The sequence below is a fragment of the Mesocricetus auratus genome, unplaced genomic scaffold (genome assembly GCF_017639785.1).
Source record: "Mesocricetus auratus isolate SY011 unplaced genomic scaffold, BCM_Maur_2.0 Super-Scaffold_100018, whole genome shotgun sequence".
NCBI lineage: Eukaryota > Metazoa > Chordata > Mammalia > Rodentia > Cricetidae > Mesocricetus > Mesocricetus auratus.
In genome coordinates, this window is record NW_024429199.1 from 266,070 (window position 1) to 290,149 (window position 24,080).

The 24,080-nt window shown below is 41.5% G+C and overlaps 1 protein-coding gene across 1 annotated transcript; it reads left to right on the top strand.

The window, feature by feature from the left end:
• The first annotated feature begins 37 nt into the window (after positions 1–37).
• Positions 38–23,460, top strand: Qrsl1 (glutaminyl-tRNA amidotransferase subunit QRSL1). The gene is made up of 11 exons (XM_005073211.4): positions 38–200; positions 7,497–7,656; positions 8,352–8,450; positions 9,451–9,547; positions 12,156–12,323; positions 15,672–15,847; positions 15,928–16,040; positions 18,028–18,220; positions 18,667–18,784; positions 20,546–20,751; positions 22,959–23,460. Exons 1-11 carry the CDS (start codon positions 177–179, stop codon positions 23,174–23,176), a joined length of 1,572 nt encoding a protein of 523 aa, XP_005073268.1. The 5' UTR covers positions 38–176; the 3' UTR covers positions 23,177–23,460.
• The last annotated feature ends 620 nt before the right edge of the window (positions 23,461–24,080 follow it).

Below are 24,080 nucleotides of genomic sequence, written 5' to 3' on the forward strand. Positions count from 1 at the left end.
CAACCAATCACGTGCAGAGATCATTTCCGCAGCCGGGGAACTCGACCAATCCAAGCGCTCAGTGTTGAAGCGGCCCGTGAGGTTCCAAGATGTCTGCGCCCATGTAACGCTAGTGGCCGACGGCGATTTCTTCCTCTGCTCCGGGCTCCTCTGGTACCCGGCTGAACCCGAGGATTATGCTGGGCCGGACTCTCCGAGAAGTGAGTGAATGTGGTCCGGAGGGGACACGGGAGGGCGGAGACGCTCGAGGACTCCGAGGTCAAGGTCGCCCCGGGTCACCCCGCTCGGCTCGGCCCCCCTGGCCGCCTCATTCCTGAGTGGGAAGGGGGATTCGAAACTATCGCTCTTAGGCAGTACGCCCCATATCCGTTCCCGGGAGTGAGGACGTCAGGAGAGATGTTTGCGTCGCTGAGCCGCGGCGGGGGGGGGGGGCAATTGCATCCACCCCGCGCGACTTGGGGAAGGTTTCCCGGTTGGGCCATTTCAACCCCATCCCGGCTGTGCTCGCTGAGGGGCGGGGCGAATTTCTAGCATGCAAAATTCGAACTAATTGGTGGCTTAAAAAACTACATTCTGTTATCTTCAGAGACCCCCCAAGTAACTAAGACTCCTATCACTGCTTTCACTCCTGGACATCATGATTGAACCCCTGTAGGTCGCCAACCCCGTACATAGCAGAAAATTTGACAGCAGTTTAAAAGGGGCGGGGCTCTGAGAAACCGAAGCCAAAGTCAATTCAAAATCAAACGCGATTTGAACCTAAGGCGTTTGTGACAGCGCTCACCGATGCTTCCTCTCGACTTCACTGCAACCAGATTCAGAACACTGCTTGCTTTCTCCTGAAACATTTCTACTCAACATTGATACTATTGTGTGTTGTGAATTGCAGTGGGGTTTGTATGTGTGTTATGGATTGCAGTGGTTCTTTTATCCGTATATTTAACTTCTGTAAACTTGGAGAAACATACCGTTTAATTGCAGGAAGCAAAAACTTCTATTATTTTCCTAAAGCATTTCTTAGCTTGTCGTATGAAATGTGTTTATCTTTGGATTATATTGTGTGAAGGTGCTTGATTCTAAAAACGGCTGTTTGAGTTATTGGCTTGAGTTTGACTTTTAAAAAAATCATTAAATGAATTTTGATGTGAGATTATTAAGCTATTCCTGATATAGCCCTAAGCATGTTCCCATCATTTTATACAGGGTATTTATGCAAAGTGGCGTTCTCAGCACTGATAATTTTCAAATAGAAGTATTGGTAAACTGAAAGAATTAAAAACATTGAAGCAGCCTACACCCTGTGGTGTCAAATATTCAGCCAATATTTAATTCTTTATTTAAAATAAGGCAAGTATATACATTTTATTGGTATGCAAATTTGTTTTCATCTTTAATAGTAAAATCATGTGTACCAATGTATAGATATTTTGTCTGCATGTACATCTATCTGCACACCAGAAGAGGTCATCAGATCCCATGGGACCACAGTTTTAGACAGTTGAGAGGTGCTGTGTGGGTGCTGGGAATTAACTCAGGACCTCTGGGAGAGCAGCCAGTGCTCTTAACTGCTGAACCACCTCTCCAGCCCTTCCTAAATTGTTTTGAAATAAATGTATTTATGACTTGACAATAAAGGAGTTGTATACCTTCTTTATATATCAATATACCAGGACTTTGCAAAATTTCCCTGGCAGAAAAGGATTGTGAGTAGAAAAGGCTTAAGAAGCCTGCCCTAGTTGGGCAGTGGTGACACACCTTTAGTCCCATTGAGATTAAAGCTTGGTCTGCAAAGTGAGTTCCAGGACAGCTGCGACTGTTACAGAGAGAAACACTGTCTCAAAAACAAAACAAAACAACAACAAAAGGAAACCCTGCTCTAGACTCTAACTGTAAGTAGCTTCTGGAGAGCCCTTCCAGATGCCCCATAGCACACTGTAAAGCAAAGGGGCCTTGTACCAAGCCAAGAAGAAAGCAAACACCAAGCACGACTGTTGTCCATTGGCCTGTAGACTATCCTTCACTTCCTCTAGTCTTTAAACCACTAAGCTCTCTGTAGTGTGTTCTGTCACTTTATTATTCTTGCTCTTAACTCTTATTCTTGTTTTAATATGGGTCATCTGACTTGGTTTAAGGCCAAACTCTCAATCTTTACAACAGCCTGCTTGCCCATTCTGAATCACCTGGACCTTGGTTAAAACTTGAACTGATTCCCACTCTAGACTTAAACAGATCTGTGTGATTAAAGCCCAGAGTGTATGGCTTAATAGGTCTCTGATTGAGTACCTGTCCTGCCGACCATTTCCCTTTTGTGTCTCCATATGGGAAGTCTCTTCTTTTTCAGCCTGGCAGGATCTTGGGAATTTTAAATTGTAATGAGACATTTAAATCCATAGGCTTTTAGTAGTACTTTTTTCCATTGTAAGTGATACATCCTATTGTTAGTGAAAAATCAAATTTGTTCTTTTTTTCTTTCTTTCTTCCTTTTTGTTGTTGATGAGGTAGGATCTTGTGCCCAGGCTAGACTTGCTAAATTTGTTCTCTAAAAGGAGTGGGGAATCCCCAAAAGAAGTTTAAGATGCAGCCTATAAAAAGGATGTGATCTGCTTTTTCCCTCTTTTAAACACCCTTGGTAGAAGAGAGAGATGTGTGTGTGTGGTACTCCTTTTTGTCGTTGAATAAGCCATTATGAAAACAACACTTACTTCATGGAGGAAAACCCCATAACAGGGGAGTTGACCCAAAGGAAGTCGGAGAAGTTGCCTTGACATTACAGCTTTTACTTTAACAACTCCTTTAACAGATATTGCTAATGCCTACTGTATTCAAAGACTGTTTGGTGGTTACTTTACCAGGAAAAGAAGTGTCTTCCATCTTCTTTGTAATTTTTCCATGCTTCTGTCCTACTGCTCCAAACTTTACTAATTAGAGATTGATTAATTTAGTGCACATCACTTTTAATGTGTGTAGATGCCCAGGAATAGTGGAAGATTCATTCTCTTTGTTATAAAATCTTATCAGTTGAATCCAAGTTCTCTGTTTCCTAATACCTTAGTTGAGATAACTGATTAAGAAGGAAATTTTGTTAGGGAGGCAGTTAGAAGAAGCAACTTGAAACTGTGGTGAACATCTGAGGCAATTTAGGGGATGGTTGATGGAGCTTACGACAGCAGAAGAACCCTGAGACAAGGCATAGGATGTAATGCTAAATAAGAGGTAAAGCCCAGGAGGGCTGGCAGCCACAGCTTCAACCTCAGGTGGATCTCAGTGAGTCTCAGTTCCAGAACAGCCGTGACTGCACAGTGAGACCCCGTCTTGGGGGATTGGTGTGTTAGAAGGTAGTTACCCAGATGTATTTAGTATGGTTTGACTGTTTGACTCTATCATGACTTGATCCCAGTTTTCTTGGCGTTAGACTTGGGTTGGCTTCTCAGGGCTCCAAACTAAAAAGATTTTATCTTAGTCAATGTTTCATTGCTATGAAGAGACACCATGACCACTGCAACTCTTGTAAAGGAAAGCCTTTCATTGGGGCTGGCTTACAATTCAGAGTTTTAGTCCATTATCATCATAGCAGGGAGTATGGAGGCATGCAAACAGACATGGTGCTGTAGAGGTAGCTGAAAGTTCTGTATCTGGACCCACAGGCAGCAGCAAGAGAGTGACACTGGGCCTGGCATGGGCTTTTGAAACCTCAAACTGCCCGTAGTGACACCCTTTCTAAACAGGGTCATGCCTACCCCAACAAGCCCTCCTAATCCTTTGGACTCCTGCCACTCCAATTCACACATATGATCCTGTAACCACAGACTTCTTCACTGTTCTGTAGAGAGGTAGATTACGGTTGTTCTTCCTCTAGTCCTCAGTGAACAGCTGAAGACGAAGCTCTTCCCCTGTTAAAACAATACCATTTTTAGATAGGAAAATAGTCGTGAGTAAGTTGCTTCTAAGGTTAAGTAGTATAATTTCAGATAGTGTAAGTACTGTGAAGGGAAGTTAGGAGATTACAGGGAGAGCATGGGTGGGGGAGCTGGAGGCCTTAGGTGAGTGGCCAGGAAGGCCTGAAAGAAGGGTCTGGAAGAGCTGGGATATACTGTTCTGGACAGATGCGAGAGTGAGGGCGCACCAAGAAGCAAGAGCAAGCCTGGCCCAGTCAAGTGAGGTCAGCATGCTGGGAGCAAATCAGTGAGGAGGCTGCAAGAAGATGAGCTCAGAGACACAATAGGCCAGTGATGGGGAGAAGGATTTGACTTCTCCAGAGCTCTGTTTTAACGCCATTCATTTTCAGATGTCTTTTAGATATCTAAGTGAAGACTGAGTGAAGGAGGCAGACAAAGTAACTTAGCACTCGGGAAAGGGACTCGATGGGGGGAAGATACAAATCAGCCAAAGTATGTGGATAACTCAGGCCACGTGGCCAGATACACTTACCTGAGAGGATGCGTGTAGAGGGAGACAGACTTCTATTGAGAGGTCAGCAAGTGGAAATTAAGTTGGCAAGAGACATGGAGGCATAGCCAGATAGGCAGGAGGAGAGCCAGGATAGTGTGATGCCTGAACTTAAGGGAAGAGGTATTCTGAGGCGGGAGGGGTTGTGTGGATTATGCTGCTCGGAGGTAGGGAAAACAAAAACTGGGCACCAACTATTGGCTCTAGGACTGGAAATTGATGGTGATTTAGCATGCCATTCTCAGGAAACAGTGGAGACATAAAACTAGAGTGTATTACATAGAGAAAAAGTACTTACCAGCCACTTTGTGCTTTTTTAAAAAAGGGAATAATTAGTTTTATTTTACGTGGGTCGTCTGAACATAGAGTTAGTTTCTCTGCTTGGAGTTTCACAAGGCTGAAAGCATGGTGTCATCCAGGCCTGCAGCTTTAGCTGGAGCTTGGAGGCCTCTTCTCAGCCTCCCGTTGACAGGATTCATTTCCTCATGACTGTGGCTTGGTGGATGTTGATAATCAATGAGTTGAAGGGGTGGGAGACTTGGGATGACTAGAACTGAGATTTAGGGGATTTTTGTACTCAAGACCTCAACCAAGTTAAGTGGAGCGACATAAAGTTCTATATGAATTTGAAGCAGTTTGTTTGTTTGTTTGTTGTTGTTTTGGTTGGTTGGTTTTGTTTATTTGTTTGTTTGTTTGTTTGTTTGTTTTTTGAGACAGGCTCTCCTGTAGCCTAGGCTGGTCCCATACTTTGAGTCTGACCTCGAATTTCTGACCCTCTTGCTTCCACCCCCAAAATGATAGGATTACAGACATCAAACCAGCTGTGAACTTGAAGTTGAGGTGAACCAGGCTGACAACAGTTGCAGTAGTGACAAAGACAACAGTGGACTGGGCACTAATACTACCAGAAATGAAAGTGGTGCCATTTGAAAGGAGGGGGTGTCACCTCTGCGAAGCATGTGTTTCAGGTGGCCTGGGGGTTCTAAGAGAAGGGGAAAGAGATGCAGAGGACCGAGAGGCATGTGCCTACCCTTTTTCCCCATGGACTTTAGTACAGGATAGCTAGGAACAAAGATGGAGAGCCCACTTACCATTGGCAAAGAAGTTCCAGCTCAGAGTACTTTTTAGTGACAGTGTTTAATGTTTTATATGTAAATGTAGTGCCACAGTTTTGTCCCAGGAGAGCTTTCTAATTTGTGTCTCATAGTCCACATTCAGTTCATTCTGGCTAATTAACATCTTTGGTCTCATTTCTCTTTTCCAATTCCCTCACTGACTTTCTCAAATTGGGAGTCCCTAAAAATGGCCCCATTGAAGAGCAGCACTCTTGCAAGTAAGTGCACCTGGACACTCACCCTTTCTGACTGATAGTGATGCCTTAAACTTATTCTCATCAACTGCTAAACCAGAAAGCAGCTTGAAGTCTTAGAAGGCTAACCAAGGGAGGAGAAGGGCAGGAGTCCTCACTGGTACAGCTTTGCCTCAGGAGAGGCCTGCCTCTACATCCCTCTCTCTGGGGTAGAGTGTCTGTTTCTTCTAGTGTTCACTGTCTTCTCTCTTCCTACTCCTGTTTAGAACACACTGTCATCTTTGTTGCTGTCCAGCTCCTTCATTATGTAACAGGCATCTCGTCACTTAGTTTCTTCCTCTGGGTATGCCTAGCTGTCCATCCCATCCCAGGACCACTCCTCCAGCCTCCCTTGTAAACGGCCTTTCTTCTTGACCATGAGCGTCAAGGACTTCTTCCCCATACTTTTCCCACTTTCAGCCCTAAGAATGTCATTGGTTTGGTGAAATTTTTAGTAGCCCGAAGCAGTTAATTTGCATATCCTTCCCCTAAATGCAGGCTCCTATTGCTTGATACATACAAGATGTAAGAATACAGTTAACTTGGAGAACAACTTTTCCATGAGAGTAGACACAGAAGTGGTAAGGAGAGTATATTATGAAGTCACCCTGTCCTGTACTGTTGTGTGGCTTTGGACAAATGACAGCCTCTGAGCTTCAGTTTCTTCATTTGCCCAAGGCTGTTAATAATGCCTAACTTGCTAATGAATTGATGAGACAAATAAACCAACAGTGCCTGGTTCTTGGTAAATGCTCACTAAGAATTACTCCCTTCCAGACTCTCTTGTCTCTGAACTCACATAGCAGGTGGCTAACACAGCTGTCTTTGCCAAAGAAAGCCTGATAATAGCATCTTTGACTTCTTGTTAGCAAGTGCCTGTCCTTACTTCCTGCATGACATGGCAGATAATACACTTCATCTCAGGTCTCACTGCCAAACAGCAGATACTGACTGGTCACTTCTCATGCATTTTGTGGATATATTTTACTGTCATTAGTGCGTGCATGCATGTGTGTGTGCAGGTGCTTGGGAGGACCGAGAAGTTGTGGCTTCCCCAGACCTGGAGTTAGTTACAGGCAGTGGTGAGCCATCTGACATAGGTGCTGGCAACCAAACTTGAGTATTCTGCAAGAGCAGTATGAGCTTTTAACTGCCAAGTCATCTCTGCAGCCCTGCTTATGCATTTTAACCCTTGGTTCACCAGCCTTCTTAATGCGCAAAATGACACAATTCTGAGAAGTTTATGTAAGATATATATGTGTTTGTTATCATGTCTCTGCATTTTTCTGAACACCTACTAGGTCTTATCTGAAATGCTCAGTAGATACAAAGATCTTTTTCCACTGTGTACTCTGAGTTACAGCAAAGCTACTCCCTGAACTACTCCCCCCTACCCATCCTATACTCAGGCTGGGCTCAGCTGCTTCAGGCCTACATGGCTCACCTAAACTACTGCCCAGCCTAACTTAGAAACAAAGTAAGTCAACGAAGGGAGAGATTGCTCCCCACCGCTCCCATCGTCCAGCCGGTCAGTACTGCTCTTTGCTCACTGCCCTGTTCAAGAGTAGGTTCTCTGGACTTGGAAGCCAAGCCTCACTTGTATGTTTTGTTTCCACACTCTGTTGCTTATGGCTCCCTCAATACAAGATTTGGATGTGTACAGAATCTGTAAAGAGACAATTTTGAATTGTCTCTACTCTAGGTTTCTGCAGCACTGAAACAGGGCCAAGTCACACCAACAGAACTGTGCAAGAAATGTCTCTCCCTCATCAAGAAAACCAAGTATCTAAATGCTTACATTACTGTGTCAGAAGAGGTGGCCTTAAAGCAAGCTGAGGAATCGGAGAAAAGATACCAACAAGGTAAATGTAAATTATGTTCAATTGTATTTCATTGTTCTTTCTCAAGAGGAACAATTTAGCTGGGTGTAGCAGTGTCTTTCCTTAAAGAACTTGTCTGGGGTGTTTAGTGTAAATGGGATAGTGCCTATCTGTAATAATTTTCAGTGTAAACTTATTTCTGAAGTTTCATTCTCCTGAGTCCCCCCTCATTCTGTATGTGTGTGTGTGTGTGTGTGTGTGTGTATGTGTGTGTGTGTGTGTGTGTGTGTGTGTGTGTGTGTGTGTGTGTGTGTGTTACCCAGGTCTCTCACTTTCCCTTGAGTCTTCTACTAAACCTGGAGATAGGCTGGAGGCCAGCAAGCCAGCATGACCATACTGTCTTCACCCCTCACAGCACTGGGGTTACAGGCAAGCAGGCATAAGAATAAGACACATGCCGGACAGTGGTGACACACGCCTTTATTCCCAGCACTTGGGAGGCAGAGGCAGGTGGCTCTCTGTCAGTTTGACGCCAGCCTGGCTACAAAGAGAGTTCCAGGATAGCCAGGGCTGTTATACAGAGAAACCCTGTGTCAAAAACAAACAAAAAAAGATATGTGGCCATGCCCAGCTTTGATGTGGATGTTTGGATCAACTCAGGGCCTCATGTGAACCTCTTTACCTATTGAGCCATCTTCCCACCAACACCCACCCCTCTTTGTGACTTTTTAATGCAGGTCAGTCGCTTGGAGATTTAGATGGAATTCCTGTTGCTGTAAAAGACAACTTCAGCACATCTGGCATTGAGACAACATGTGCATCAAATATGCTAAAAGGTAAAGTCTAATGATTACAACATCAATACTTTTATAAAAATAAAGTACCGATGCTTCAAGATAACCTGAGATCAACTGCAGCCTTGTGGGAAGTACTTAGGCTAGACTATTTCCCTTCACTGCATGCTCATTACATACAGAATTAATTTATGTGTTGGCCAGCCCCTTGAATGAGTACTGCTCACGAAGTTTGGGAGCCATTTCAGGAGGACCTGGTACTGGCTGGCATCACACCTGTGGACACAGAGAACTCATCAGTACCTATTCACCATCTCTTGGAACTATGTAGTAATCCTTAGTTTTACTCTTTAGTCTATCAGGCTTAAAACAAGAATATTTATCAAAATATTTGGATCCTAATAGGAAAAATAAATGAAAAAAGAAAAGATACCTAAAATGCTGCCCACTAGAAGTAAATTTCTGTGAATCCTCTTTCATTAGGTGGACTAGATTGTGTTTTGGAATATAAGCTAAAGGGTTTTTTGGTGGGTTTTTTTTGTTTGTTTGTTTTTCAGTCTGTGGGTAGGTGTTTTGCTGTTGTTGGGACAAGTTCTCATCATGTAGCCCTGCTGGCCTGAGTTTGCTGTGTTATGAAGACTGGCCTTGAAATCACAGAGAACCTCTTGCCTCTGCCTCCTGAGTGCATAGGCCTATTTCTAACCAAATTCATAAAAATTACTGTGTGATATAACATTCTAAGAAAAGGAGCTTTTGAGTATAATGATATGGAATTAATGTCGAATGACTTAGATCTATCTTACCATCCAATATTTTATAGTACTCTTTAAGTCGATGTTTTCAGATTATAAAAATAATGAATAATATAATGAGATCTGTGAAAAATGAGCAGTTGGCAGGAGAAAAATTAACTCTGAAAAAAGTACAATTTGCTATTTAAATTAGGAATAATTTATACTCTGATAGTAATTAATTAAAATTTAAAATCATGCTTCCTATTCATTATTTTCTCTCATATAATAATATAATACTATTTTTCCAGGTTATATACCACCTTACAATGCTACAGTAGTTCAGAAGTTGTTGGATCAGGGAGCTCTTCTCATGGGGAAAACAAATTTGGATGAGTTTGCTATGGGGTAAGTAAAATGAAGTTTTCTTTTCTTTTTATTTAAAATATGTTTTAGTTTCACTGCATTTAGGTGTCTAAAGGTAGCAAGGTTACTTCTTGAGGAGTCTTTGTTTTAAAATGTCTACTTTGTTATTTTATTTATGTGTATGTGTCTATGTAAGTGATGACATGTGCAGGTGCCAGTGGAGGCCAGAAGAGGTCACTGATTCTCTTGGAGCTGGAGTTGCAGGCAGCTGAGAGCCGCCCTGTGGGGGTGCTGAGAACTGGCTCCAAAGCTCTACTGCTAAGCCAAGTCTCCAGTCTTCGTGAGGACCGTGACATCAGCGCCTTAGTCCCTGTGGCAGCCTGTCCGTTGTCTAACAAGTGTGTAGATACATTTTAGACTGCATCTGCCTGGTGAATAGTGATGTCAAGTGCCTTCTCATGTGCTTACTTTGCCATTTGTGTATCTTTGCCAAAGTATGGTCTAAATCTTTTGTAAGTTGGTTTACTTACTGAGTTATGAGAGTTCTTTCTTATAGTCTGGACCAAGTTTGTTATCCAGGGTAGCTTGCGAATCTCTTCTCAAAGTCTTTGGCTTATCTTTTCATTCTGTCTGTATTAGTTACTTTTCTCTTGCTGTAATACAGATAACTGAGCAGTTGCCCAAAAGAAGGGCTTATTTTGGCCTACAGTTTGGGGGTACATGGCAGCTGTAACCTGAGGCTCAGGTGCCTGTGCATTCAGGCAGTCAGGAAGCAGATCATTGGCTGCTGCTGCTCAGACAGCTTTCTCTATGTGTAGTCAGGGCCCTGGCCCATGGGATGGTTCAGGAATGTGCTGCCCATAGTTAGTGTATGTCTCCCCACCTCTGTTAACCCCATCTAGAGGCCTTGTGTCCTAGGTGATCCTAGATCCTACCACATTGATAATGATACTCAGCACACTGACTGCTTTTCAGAGTCGAAATTGTTAGTTTTGATAAAGTCCAGCTCATCAATTTATCTTTCATGATTCGTGCTTCTATGCTGATCTCTACTAATGCTTCCATAATCCTTATCCAGACCAAAATGACAGGTTTTTCTCCTATTTTTATTCCACTTAGCTAGGTCACCCATGTTGCTTAAGTTTTTTGTATATAGTGTGAATCTAATTCAGTTTTTACATAAGGGCATTTTAGTTCCACCACTGTTTAGACAAGACAAGCTTGTCTTTGTTCTTAGCAAACACACATGTAAACTTGAGTCAAGATCTGTTTTGACACTAGTGACAAGAGTCTTCTCACTTTGTTCTTTTAAAGTCACTGCACACAGTGTGGCCCTGTTTCAGAGTCACTGCACACTGTGGCCCTAGGTGACTGCACACAGTGTGGTGTTTAATGAGCTCATCCATGGACATAAACTCCAACATGGTTTTTAGGATATTTTCTTTTCTCTGCTGATCAAACTTAACTTGGCCAAAGAGGAAAAAGTAGGCTTAGTATGTCCCCAGTGTGATTCTTTGAGGGCACTCCGTTACCTATGGTCAGCTGGAAAATCCTAACCTACATCTAATAGCAAGGAAGTATGTAGCAAACCTAAATCAAGAAGTGCTCTATTGAAGTTTGTTTTCATAAAAGCAGAAAGATGCTATGAAAATGTTCCACAGTAGAAGTTAGAGAATATAAAGTCTAGGGGAATGGGCGGGGGGGGGGGACAGGGGGGCAGCTTGTTATGTAAAATAAGATTGTTTTTAATTTAAATAAAAATTAATGAAAAGAATATAAAGGCTTAAATGATAAAATTTAGAAAAGTTATTGGAAAAATATTTGTGGCCTTTAGCAAAAATCTCTTTGCTAAGACACAATGTAATACAAAATAAAAACTGGTAGGTTGGTCTTGAGTAAAATTAAGAACTTTTGAAATATGCTACTTCAAAATGAAAAAAGAATATGTTTCCAAAGATAAGTCTGAAAAAGACCTGTCATGTAAAATATATAGATAATGTATTGCCTCATACCTGAGGCAGAGGCAGGCAGATCTCTTGTGTTTGAGGCCAGCCTGGGAGCTGCCTGTCTATGCCCACCCTACCCAAAATGCTGAGATGAAGGCATGTAGCCATGTGTGTCTGTCTTATGTGGGTGTTACAAATTCAAATTAAGGTCCTCATGCTTGCACAGCAAGTGCTCTTACACACTAGCCATCTCCTCATCCCGAGTCTTTGGGATTTTGTTTTGGTTTGAGACAGTTTTTACACTCTAGTCCAGACTTGCCTAGAATTCATAGATATCCTCCTGCCTCAGCCAAGTAAATGCCAAGGCTAAAGGTATTAACTACCACACCTAATGTTTTTCTTGAACCTTCTGCTTAAGGAGGAGATTCCTTTGAAAGATTTCCTAATAGTCTGAATGTTTGTGAATCTTTTCATCTGAAAGATCTTAGCTTACAAGGGAAATCATCTTTAACTGATTAACTGGGCTAAGTCTTCCCTTAGCTAGTAATCATGCCACACTCCTTAGCTGCCTGATTGGGAGCTGCATGTGAGTAGTCTCAGCCTTTTTTAACTCAAGCTACAGTGGGCTAAGAAAAGTTCCATGAGTTTCCCTGGGGACATAAAATGAAGTTTTTCTGAGGAATTACTTTGCTTCTCCATCGCAGATCTGGAAGCACAGATGGTGTGTTTGGACCAGTTAAAAACCCCTGGAGTTATTCAAAGCAATACAGAGAAAGGCGGCGACATGATGAGCACGGTGATTCGCATTGGCTGATAACTGGAGGGAGCTCGGGTGGCAGTGCCGCTGCAGTGGCAGCGTTCACGTGCTTTGCGTAAGATGCTCCCTGTCTGTGCTCTAAACCCCACCCAAATGCAAAAGGTCAAACTACATGCAAAGCCTGGTAGCACGGGAATTCTGACCCTGGTATTTGTATTTCTTTTTGGTGAGCTGTTTGTGTTCAAAGGTATATTGAAATGACGTCTAAGTAGACTCAGCTTTAGCCCGCTATTTGAACTTTGCACATTAAAAGTTAATTTAAAATAACATTTTAACTTTTCTTCTGTAGCCTGTGGTTCTTTAAAACCATGGCTTTTATGGATCTTACTAAATAAGACATTGACCATGAGTGGAGTTCATGAGTCATATTTTTTTATAATTTATTCTGTCATCAGCTCACTATGCAAATGACAGTGCTTTAGTTCATTGCTGCTGCTGGTGATTTATCCTCCAGAAAAATCTCTAAAAAGAAAAAAAATCACCATAGTATATATCAACAAGATTTTTAAAATGGTGTTCCTGAAAATCTGCAGCTGAAGGTGCCTGCCCCTAAGCAGAGCTTTTAGCCTCCTTAGGAGCTGATTCTGTCACTTGTCAGTGAAAAGCCATCAGCCAGGTTTAAGTGCCATTTTCAAAAATACCTCTTTCTGTTTCTAGGGAGAGCTGGTATCTGGCGTGGTCTCAGTTACAGCCAGGTCAACTTCAGGCTTTGTGTAGCAGACAATGGTCTCAAACCCTTGGCCCTCTTGCACAGCTCCCAAGTGCTGAGAGCATAGGCCTGTGCCACCACTCCTGGTCCTCTAACCATTGTTAACCACCCAAAGAATAATAAATAATGATTTATCAGTCTCATTGTAAGTAAGTTGACTGTGTTTCCTCAGTAATATAATATGTATATGTTTTCCCTTGCTTTAATTATCCAGTAAAACTAACATTCCTTCACAAGCACTGCAACCAATAATTTATTTACATATTTTAGAACTATGGAGCTGTAGTTTCCTCAGATGGCTTTTCATGTTGCTGAAATCTTGTTAAGAAGAAAAGCCATTTCATTTATCTCTGGAATGTTATAGCATTGCATTAATATTAATGAGCGTTCTGACATGTTAGAAGTACAGGATCAGGTGTGTTTTTTTTTTCCCTACCCTCATCATCCCACTTAGTGTTATCTTTCTGAATCTACTTTGAGAAGATGGCATTTTGACACATAATTCCTATGGAAATGTAGGTTTTACTTTTACACAGCTGTCAGTGAATGCTAATAAGAGACAGTATCTTTTTAAAATTATGAAAGCCAACAGACTGATTTTGTAGTTAAATGAACTTGGTGAGAAAGGAAATATAATTTGCATTTTCTGTAGAGTGCAAGTGGCATGTTATTGCTGGGACCATTACTCAGTCCAAAGTATTAGTTTCAATATAATCAGTAGATTATATATGTGTACATATAATCAGTAGACACACCAACCAAAAGTAACTTCATATTGAATGTCTCCAAACTGTGAAGTAGTCTGCTTTTGTCTCCCTGACAGTGTTTTGTTTGTTTTATTATAGTTTTTAAATTAAGAAGATTCTTGGATATTATAGAGCCGCATAGAAAGAATGAGACAGGACACTGTGAGGTGATATAGAAAGCTACCCAGCGTGCACTAAGTGAAAAAAGTTATTGACAGTGTATATGACTCCTGTTAAGAGTGATCATTACTTAGGCACAGATGTTGGTCACACATGAGGTATCTGGATGAAAGTGTGTAACAGGGCTATTACGGGTGCTTCAATAAGAGGATTTTTACTGTTTTGATGGGGGGGTTGTTGTTGTTTTGGTTTGGTTTGGTTTTAGTTTTTCGAGACAGGGTTTCTCTGTAGCTTTGGAGCCCGTCCTGGAACTTGCTCTGTAGACCAGGCTGGTCTCAAACTCACAGAGACCGGAGTTCCTCTGCCTCCTGAGAGCTGGGATTAAAGGCATGCACCACCATACCCAGCAGATTTTTACTTCTTTTTTTACTTCTCTATCATATGATTGTATGAGATTTAAATTTTGTAGTAGGCATGTACTCCAACAGCTTTGTTTTTAAATAATGTTTAAAATTTCAGTTATGGCAAAATATGTATATATAATTTTGCAATTAATATGCAAAACTTTTTTTTTCATCCTGGAAAACTGAAACCAGCCCACATTAACTGCCCCCACTCCCTGTCTCTAGCAGACTTCTCCTTACTGTCTGTGGATTTGAGAGCTCTAGTACCTCCTGCATGAGCTCTCTGCATTTGTCTTCTTGTGACTGGCTTCTTACACTAAGCGTGATGTCCTTCAGTTACTTTTTTTTTAAACTGGTTTCTTCTACTGCATAATATAGAGTCTGAATCATGTTACTTTAAAAAAATAAGAAAAGCATGTGTTCTCTAGGTGACTGGGCTGAGAAATGAGCATTCACTTTTTTGGGTAATGATAAGTTTTTCAAAATGAATATTTAAAAGTATTGTTTTAATCAGATTAACCAAAAATTTTTAAACTGCTACTCATTGATGACACTGAAATATTAAGACACAGTTCACTAGAAATAAATACATGAATTGGCTTGGTCTGCAACAAGTAATTTGATTATGTAAGTTAAGAATTTATAACAATAGACCCTTTTGTTCATTAACCAAGGAAAGTTTACAGACCCGTGTTTTATAGGATAATCAAATTTAATCCTCACAACTCTCAGGGTCTGTACTTCTGTCACTCTCATTTCACAAAGGGGAAACTGGGCTTAGAGAGAAGTCACATGTCTAAGTCCACATGGCCAATAACGGTGGTACAGGGATTCAACCTTTTAGGAACCAACAGCCTAAAAGCAATCAAACATGAGCTGAGGTTTATGTGTAAAATTGTTTATCAACAAAGGTTTGCTGAAAGCTATCATTCCAGATGAAAACAACATTGTGAAAATTACAGAACATCTCTAACAATGACTCTGAATGGGGAGCAAAGGCTTGAGGTCTGGGTTTCTGCAGAGAGGGTTTAGTTTGTGAAAGCATACTGCCTGTTGTTACTTGACATGTTTAAAAATATTATCAAGTTTTACTATTTTAGTGGCAGCAAGAGGTCATTATAAAACAAATTTACAATTACAAAATGTTCTCCAGCAAAGAAAACACAATCTTTTGAGTTGAAAGACCAGGCATAGTGGCACATGCCCATAATTCCAGCACTCAGGAGGCAGAGGCAAGAGGGACGGTTGAATCTGACAAAATGTTAAATGTTTGTTGCTGGGTCTTGTGCTTCTCAATACCATATGAATCCTTTGAGATGAGTGTGGATTACTCTATATAATTAAGGGAAAGTACACTTCTAAATAGTAGATTCCAGATGCAATTAAAGAGTCATTCCTCTAAACAGAATTCTCTTTCAATCCAGGGCTCTAGGATCAGATACTGGAGGGTCCACCAGAAACCCTGCTGCCCACTGTGGGCTTGTTGGTTTCAAACCAAGTTATGGCTTAGTTTCCCGTCATGGCCTCATTCCCCTGGTGAATTCGATGGATGTGCCAGGAATCTTCACCAGATGTGTGGACGATACAGCAATTGTGCTAGGTATTTCTGTGGTTACATAGCATTTCAAAGTCTCTCTATAAAGCAATATGTCTGTCACACATACGGGTTCCTTCTTGCAGGTGTACTGGCTGGACATGACCCCAAAGATTCCACCACAGTACAAGACCCTATTAAGCCACTCATGATTCCTGGTGAGATGGATGTAAGCAGACTGTGTATAGGAATCCCAAAGGTAACTTCTTCTCATTACTTTTCAGAAATGCTGGCTGGCCAAATGCAGAACACAGATTTAGGAGGCCAACTGGTTGGTTTGAATCCCTGTACCACCACTGTTATTGGCCATGTGATCTTAAGCATGTGACGTCTCTGTAAGCCCAGTTTCCCCCTTTGTGAAATGAGGATGAGAGAAATACAGACCCTGAGAGTTGTGAGGATTAAATTTGATTATCCTATAAAACACAGGTTTGTAAACTTTTCTTGGAAAGAAAGTGATGCAGTTTTGGGCTTTGTAGATCATAGATCTGGGCTTTTTTAACTCATCTATTATAGTGAAAAGGCAGCCATAGGCAATATGTAAATGAGGAAATGTCTGTTTACTAAAAAAAATTATTTTTAAAAGTGGATTACTGTCACATCTTGCCTGTGATTACAGTTTGCTGATCCCTGATGTAAGAGACATACACATAACTTCTCTAGTAAGGCTTCACTGCTATTGCATTTGTTTTTATTATTGCCATTTAGACTATACCTATTACAATAGCAGTTAATAATCCATACATGTAAGTAATAAACTTTAAAGTTTAAAAAGTTCAGACCTGTGTTTGTGTGGCATGTTTTGTACAGTTTTATTTAAATTTTAATTTTTTAATAATTATGTATGTGTATGAATATTTTACCTACATGTATATTTGGCACTCTTTGTGTGCCTGGTGCCTGTGGAGGCCATAAGAAGGCATCAGATGCCCTGGAGGTAAAGTTACAGATGGTTGTGAGCTGTCTGACAAGAGTGCTAGGAGTTGAACTTATGTCCTTTGGAAAAGCATCCAGTGCTCTTAGCTGCTGAGCCATCTCTCCAGCCCTTATTTTAAGTCATATGTAGATATATGTGTCTGCGTGTGGCTATATATGTATATACATATACATGAATATAACTGCCCACAAGGCCAGAGACATCATATCCCTGGAGCTGGAGTTATAGACATGTAAGCCACTGATTGAGGTGCTGGCAGCTGAGCTCATGTGAAGTAAGAGCTCTAAACTACTGAGCCTAGACTGACTTCCAATTCAGTTACTCCTCTCTCTCTCTCTCTCTCTCTCTCTCTCTCTCTCTCTCTCTCTCTCTCTCTCTCTCTCTCTCTCTCTCTCTCTCTCTCTCCTCCCTCCCTCCCTCCCTCCTTCCCTCCCTCCCTCCCTCTCTCCCTCTCTCCCTCTCTCCCTCTGTTTCTCTCTCAAGTGCTGAAGTCTAGGTATGTACCACCTTAGCCAACTATATATCTGACAATGTATTAACATTTAACATATTTTAGGAGTCTTTTAGCAAAATAAATAATGCAGAATACTGAGGCTTCTTAATTTTGGCACCATTGATATTTTATTCTGGAAGGTTCTGTGGTGGAAAGCCATCTTTTGCATCCCAGGCTTCCACCCCTCTCCCATAGCATCCCTCACCACTATAACTCTACTCTATAACTGTCAAAGCATCCACAGACATTATCAGGGGACACCACTACTATAGAGAATTGCTGCTTTAAAAAGACTTTCATCAAGATTACTACATGTAATTTCTTTAAAAACCAAAATAGACCAAAGCTTTAGCCGTGAACCTAGTCGAGTCCTAGATCCCATGTTGGTGTGACATATAGCTTTAGGAAGGCCACTTCCCTTCCCTATGCTCAATACTTTCCATCCGTAAAATGAGGGATGATGAACCTGTGCAATGGGGTGTGAAAGCATGAACTGAGAGAAGCTCTAAAAAACAGCAGCAGAGTATTTGAGACATAGTGAACCCCTGATCAGATCGCCAAGCTTTACGCTGCTATGCCAGTACTGTCCAGTACTGTGCTCACATGCCATCAACATTCCTAGTCCAGTCTTTCTAGGTACCTACCAGCTACCGTATTATCAGTGTTTTAGTGTAGTGTGTTGCCAAAGACTTTAGTATACAGATGTTTATGAGTCTGTATAGACTTTCCTGTGTTTTCTTTTGTTCTTCCTCTAAGGAATATATGGTACCAGAGCTGTCAAGTGAAATACAGTCTCTCTGGTCCCAAGCTGCTGACCTTTTTGCGTCTGAGGGTGCCAAAGTGATTGAAGTCTCCTTGCCACACACCTGCTACTCAATTGTCTGCTACCATGTGCTGTGTACATCGGAAGTGGCTTCGAATATGGCAAGATTTGATGGGCTACAATATGGTAAGATGGCTGCTTTGGGGTTGTTTACGATATCTCAAACATTTGAAAGGTTCACATACTAGTTATTATAATAATTCAGGAAGGCAAATCAATTTTTCTCTATTATTTTAATATGGAACTTAAAGTATTCACCATGTCTTTCTTATGTTTGATTCTCTGGACTGAAGGGAAAATCATAAAGGAATTATCTTTTTTACCCAACTCATCTGATGTAGTGTCTGACAAGGTGGACCTCAATCAGAGTTTGCATGGATGGGTGGGTGAATGACAATGTTCTTTCATGGTTTCTTTTCTCTCCATGGTTAGTTCTCATAACTAATTGATCAATCAGTCACAAAGCAAATAAAGAAAAAGAACTTGGAGAGGAAAGTTATATAAGATCCATATTGTTCACAATACTGTTTTACTTTAATTCTTTTTCAATAATGTTTACCTCTTGTTCTCAGGTCACAGGTCTGGCATTGATGTATCCACTGAAGCCATGTATGCTGCAACCAGACAAGAAGGGTTCAATGACGTGGTACGAGGAAGAATTCTCTCAGGAAACTTTTTCTTATTAAAAGAGTAAGACAATTTCTGTAAGAATTTTTGCTATTCTTGAAACCTTAAAATTTTTATATCTAGTACTATACTGGCTCAGTTAGCAGGATATTTACCTACCTCTAAGGCCCCAGGTTTGATGTCCAACATCAATATTGTGGCAGTACATGCCTGTAATCCACTGGGGAAATGCAGGCAAGGGGATCAGAAGTTCAAGGTCATCACTGGTTGCATAGTGAGTTCAAGGCCAGCCTGGGATGTGAGAACCTATTTTGAAAAATGTTGTTTTAGAAACAACATTAAAGAATAAGGAGCTGAAAAGATAGCTTAGTGGTAGAGTTCTTGCTGTATAATCATGAGGACCAGAGTTCAGACTCCAGCTCCTATGGTATGATATGATAAACTGGGCATCCTGTGAATGCCTATAACCCCAGATCCAATGGTGTGGAGACAGGGATTTGCAGGGAAAGATCACGCCTCGAAGGGATAGGTGGAGAGCAATAGAGGGGGACATCTGCACTTGTATCTCTATAGAAGCCATTGGTCAAATAGTGTAGGAAGGACACATGATGTTTCGGTAGCACTCTCCTAGGATTAAAAAATACCACATTTAATCTTCTTATAGTTGGTTCTCAATGGCCTGGAGTTGTCATGTTCAGTTTTACCCTTGAGGAGCCTAAGGTATAAAAAGAGCCCAAGAGCAGCTGAAGAGTTTTCTTCTTCCCTCTTTGTATCACATTTATTGTTCTGTCTGTGTCTGTGCCCCCCCATCTTTTAATAGTGTTTGAGCATCCTTCATTCAACGTTATCTCTGCCCTTCTAGACTAAACTGTTCATAAAATACAAAACTGTAATGCTGTGTGCTTTTCTTGTTTTCCTTGATGGAACCTGCTTCCCAGGCCTGTTTTCTACTATCTAATTCAGGCAGATGTGAGACTAGTTAGTTATCATTACACTGTACATAGACTGAGACATGATGATAGAAAATTGCATAAGCCTTTGAAATCCAAGTTTTTAATCTGTTGTACCTAGAAAGTAACTTAGTCACACTATCTCACCCTAAAATAAATACTCTGGTTTAGCAATTTCCTTACTGGATATTTGGTAAAAATTGCATCTAGTAGCAAATTCTAATGAATAAATTCCAGTGTAAAGTTTTATAGTAACAGTACAGTTACTGTTTTTTATATGAACAAAAAACTTTCCAATATAAGTTGTTAGAAATCAGCTGTGTAGTAGTGTTGTACACCTTTAATCCCAGCACATGGGAGGCAGAGGCAGAGGCAAGTGGATCTCTAAATTCAAAGCTAGCCTGGTCTACAGAGTGAGTTCCAGGACAACTAGGGCTACACAGAGAAGCCCTGTCTCAACAAAACAAAAAACAAAACAAACAAAAAGAATTTAGTAGTGTACTGCCAGGTGTGGCGACCAAGTCTTAATTCCAGCACTAGCTAGGGTCTATATGGTGAGGTTCTAGGCCAACCATGCTACATAGTGAGACCCTGTCTCAAAAACTAAAATAACAATTGGCTAGCAGGATGGCTCAGTAGATAAAGGCTGATTGATGATTTGAGTTTAGTTCCTGAGATCCACGTGTGGAAGGAGAAAGGTGACTCTGGCTGAATGTCCTCAGACTTCTCCTCACCCCTTCCTTTGCTCCCTCCTGACACAGTAAGTAATAATAGTAATAGTCTCAGTGTGGCTCTTTAACTAGTCCAATGTAAGAGAACTGCCTTTATAACAAAACAGAAAAAATCTTTAAGGTATCTTTGTCTTTCTCCACAGAAATTATGAGAATTATTTCATCAAAGCGCAGAAAGTGAGGCGCCTCATTGTGAGGGATTTCGTGAATGCTTTTGAATCTGGTGTGGATGTCCTGCTAACTCCCACCACCCTGAGTGAGGCAGTGCCATACTTGGAGTTCATCAAAGAAGACAACAGGACACGAAGTGCCCAGGATGACATTTTCACACAAGCTGTAAATATGGCCGGTGAGGAGTCCTTAGGAATGTCGTGCTTTTCTTCAAAGTTTAGACAGACTTCCTGGTCTTCAATTCAGATTCCTGTAGGATTGTTTCCTAAAAAGAGTACCCTTCCCTTCTGGAACACTTGAGAGGGATATGTGAGTGGCCTCTGTGTATGTGTGTGTGTGTGTGCACGCGCGCGCGTGTGTGCGTGTGCACGCGCGCGTGCATGTGCGCTATAAGTACCTATTTTCTTAACCAATACTTTTATTTTCAAAACATATAAACATATATAAAAATTTAAACATAGTGTACTGTATACTGATATGCCCTTACCCAAGTCTGTCCTTGTTAGTGTCTTACTTTGCTTTCTTCTCTGTCTTTCTAAATTACCACCTCCCACACACACTGTGTTGAGCCATCCCATTTGAAAAAAACCTTTTGGACATGACGTCTTATAGCTGAGTAACTTAGCATGACTCTGAGGATAAAGACTCTCCTCCCTAAACACATTGTCACATCTGAGGAAACCATTATGAGCCCAGTATTAATCTAAATATAATTTTAGATTTTCTCAACAATGCTAGAAATGCCTTTTAATGTTGTTTTGCCCTTATGTCTACTTTTGTTTATGATCTCTTTTTAAGGGTTATAGTAATCACCTCAATGTATCAGTTATTGTTTGTAGAATTGCACCAGGCTGCAGTTCAGGTACCAGATACTGAGTTTACTGCACTTCTGTTTTTTCATTCAACTCTCTGTTCCTGAAGGACCAAGACTTTCCTTTTATTACTTATTACTCCTTTCATGTTTAAAGACATTCCTCTACCTTTCTTTTAGGGAAGGTCAACTGGCAGCAAATTTTCTAAACTTTCTTCATGTAATGTCTAGAATTTCCTTTAAAAGTGTTCTTGTTGGATATGGAGTTCTGGTTCAACTGTTGTTTATCATAGGACACTTGAAAAAAGGTTTGCTCACCTCAAAACCCAGGGTTTTAGGGGCCTGGGAGGGGAGTGTTCCCTGGTGGAGTGAGCAGCTGAAGGGAAAAGGGGATGAATAAGAGCAGAGAGTGATGACTATATTGATGAGCCCATGGGCTGGAGTGACAGCTCAGCTATTAAAGGCTAGGTTCACAATCAAAAACATATTGATGAGCCCATTTTTGTGTCTTAAAACATAGTTCTTTTAAATAGAAAAGGAAGCCTGCTGTGCTACTTCCCCCAGTCCCTTACTCTCTGTAGGAAGTCCCCACCTTTTAAATGTTTCCTCCTAAGTGACAGCTTCCTGAAGAGGTGAGGCTGCTCATGTCCCATTGACCCAACTATTTGCTTATAATTGGATTAAATAAACTTTTTTTTAGCAGAAAACCACATACTTCTTACATCAGGAGGCATGCTCCCACTCTGGGAAACTTGTTTGCTTAGGAAGGTAGCTGTGGGTGCTAGGGAGATGGCCTAGGGGGTAAAGCACTTGCTGCAGAAACAGGGATGAGAGTTGAGCTCCCTAGCGCCCACATGAAGCCATCTGCAGTAGCGTACATCTGTAGCTCCAGTCAGCTGGCCAGGTAGCCTCCATACACAGTAGTGATCAAGAGCCCTTGTCTCAGACCCAGTGGAAGGCAAGGACCAACACCAAGGTTGTCTTGATATACCGACATGTGCACACACAAAGAAAATAAAAGGACAGCTGCCTGATCATTCCTAAGCAATTTATGTGTCTTATTTCCAGTTTCTATTACTTCGATGAAACACCATGACCAAAACAAATTTGGGAGGAAAGTGACTTACTCTTACACATCACAGTTCATCATCAAAGGGAATGAGAACAGGAACTCAAGCAGGACAGGAACCTAGAGGCAGGAGTTGATGGAGAGGTGGAACAAACTCTATAGACCTTGAACTCACAGAGATCACCTGCCTCCGCCTCCCAAGTGCTGGGATTAAAGGTCTTCATCACCACTCAGCTTTTCTCTTTTCTTTTCTTTTCTTTTCTTTTCTTTTCTTTTCTTTTCCAGATGGGGTTTATTTGCAGAGCCCTGACTGCCCTAGAAATCACTATGTGAACCAGGCTGTCCTCAAACTCAGAGATCCACCTGCCTCTGCCTCCTGAATGCTGGGATTAAAGGTGTGGGCCACCACACCTAGCTGTCAGTTTGTTTTAAGCCTTATTCTGTCTTTATCTATAAGCACAGGGAAGGAGGGCTCATAAACTGATGGTTTCTTTCTCTTCCTCAGGTTTGCCAGCAGTGAGTGTCCCTGTGGCCCTCTCAAACCAAGGGTTACCAATAGGACTGCAGTTAATCGGACGTGCATTTTGTGACCAGCAACTTCTGACAGTTGCCAAATGGTTTGAAAAACAAGTACAGTTTCCTATTATTCAGCTGCAAGACCTCATGGATGATGGCTCGTTGGTTCTTGAAAATGGAAAGTTAACTTCAGTTTCTCTGACCTAATAGTGATCAATGAATGAAGCAATTGGCTGGTAGTGGGGTGCCAGGACTCCATCGCTGGTCTCGGGCTTGCTAGGCAGGCTGTCTGCCCTTGGACTGACTCTCCACCACTGGATCACGCCATTAAAATGACTGAGGTGCTGTTCTCTAGAGTGCCCAGTGATCTTGCTCAGCTCTGTGATTACGTTCACTGTCAACACTGTGTGTCCTGGGAATCACTTCTTCAAATCCCTGTGATGTTATTAATTGTAATATTTATACATTCATTAAATAACTGTTAAATTCAAGTACTGAATTTACTACACCACAAAAATACAAGCTCCTAAAAATGCATTCTGCATAATTTTCATTCATAAGAACAGAAATTAACGTAAAACTAAGTTTAGTAATAAGTGTCTCAAAATGTTTACCCCTTTATAGCAAAATACTAACAAGACAATAGCATTAACTACTGAGGTGACTGGTGTGGTTTCAGTTCATCCTGTGTTAGAGGTTGCCTCAACAATGTGAGAAATGCATACAAGCAGACAGGACTTGCTCTGCTGAAAGCTCTGGACATAGGAAGAAGTGTGGCCCACCAGGCCCAGAACCATCCAAGGCACAGAATCCTTTTGTTTCTCTGGCAACAGTTAAAATGAGAACTTCCCCTTTCCCTCTTCTGGTTAAATGTTTGCCTCACCTCCCTCAGAGCCAGGACAGCTCTGCATCACACTCAGTCACCCCCCTCTTATTCTTGGGGCCAAAAGCTCAAAATGCCCAAGTGACACACAGCGTGAACACGTGACGAGGCGGTGATGAGCATGCTAGAGGGAGGACACCCTAAGATCTTCTTTCCCATAGTGTCTCGGTGTTCCATACCCTCTTGATCGGCTTCATCAGTGTTCTCTATTTGGACTTCTTGAGCCCA

Bases quoted from the DNA above. Each gene is read 5' to 3' on its own strand.
- Qrsl1 (XM_005073211.4), top strand. From the start codon at position 177: ATGCTGGGCCGGACTCTCCGAGAA. The intron at 9,548-12,155 runs GTAAGTAAAATG...TCTCCATCGCAG, and splicing joins TTGGATGAGTTTGCTATGGG to ATCTGGAAGCACAGATGGTG. The intron at 20,752-22,958 runs GTGAGGAGTCCT...TCTCTTCCTCAG, and splicing joins ACAAGCTGTAAATATGGCCG to GTTTGCCAGCAGTGAGTGTC.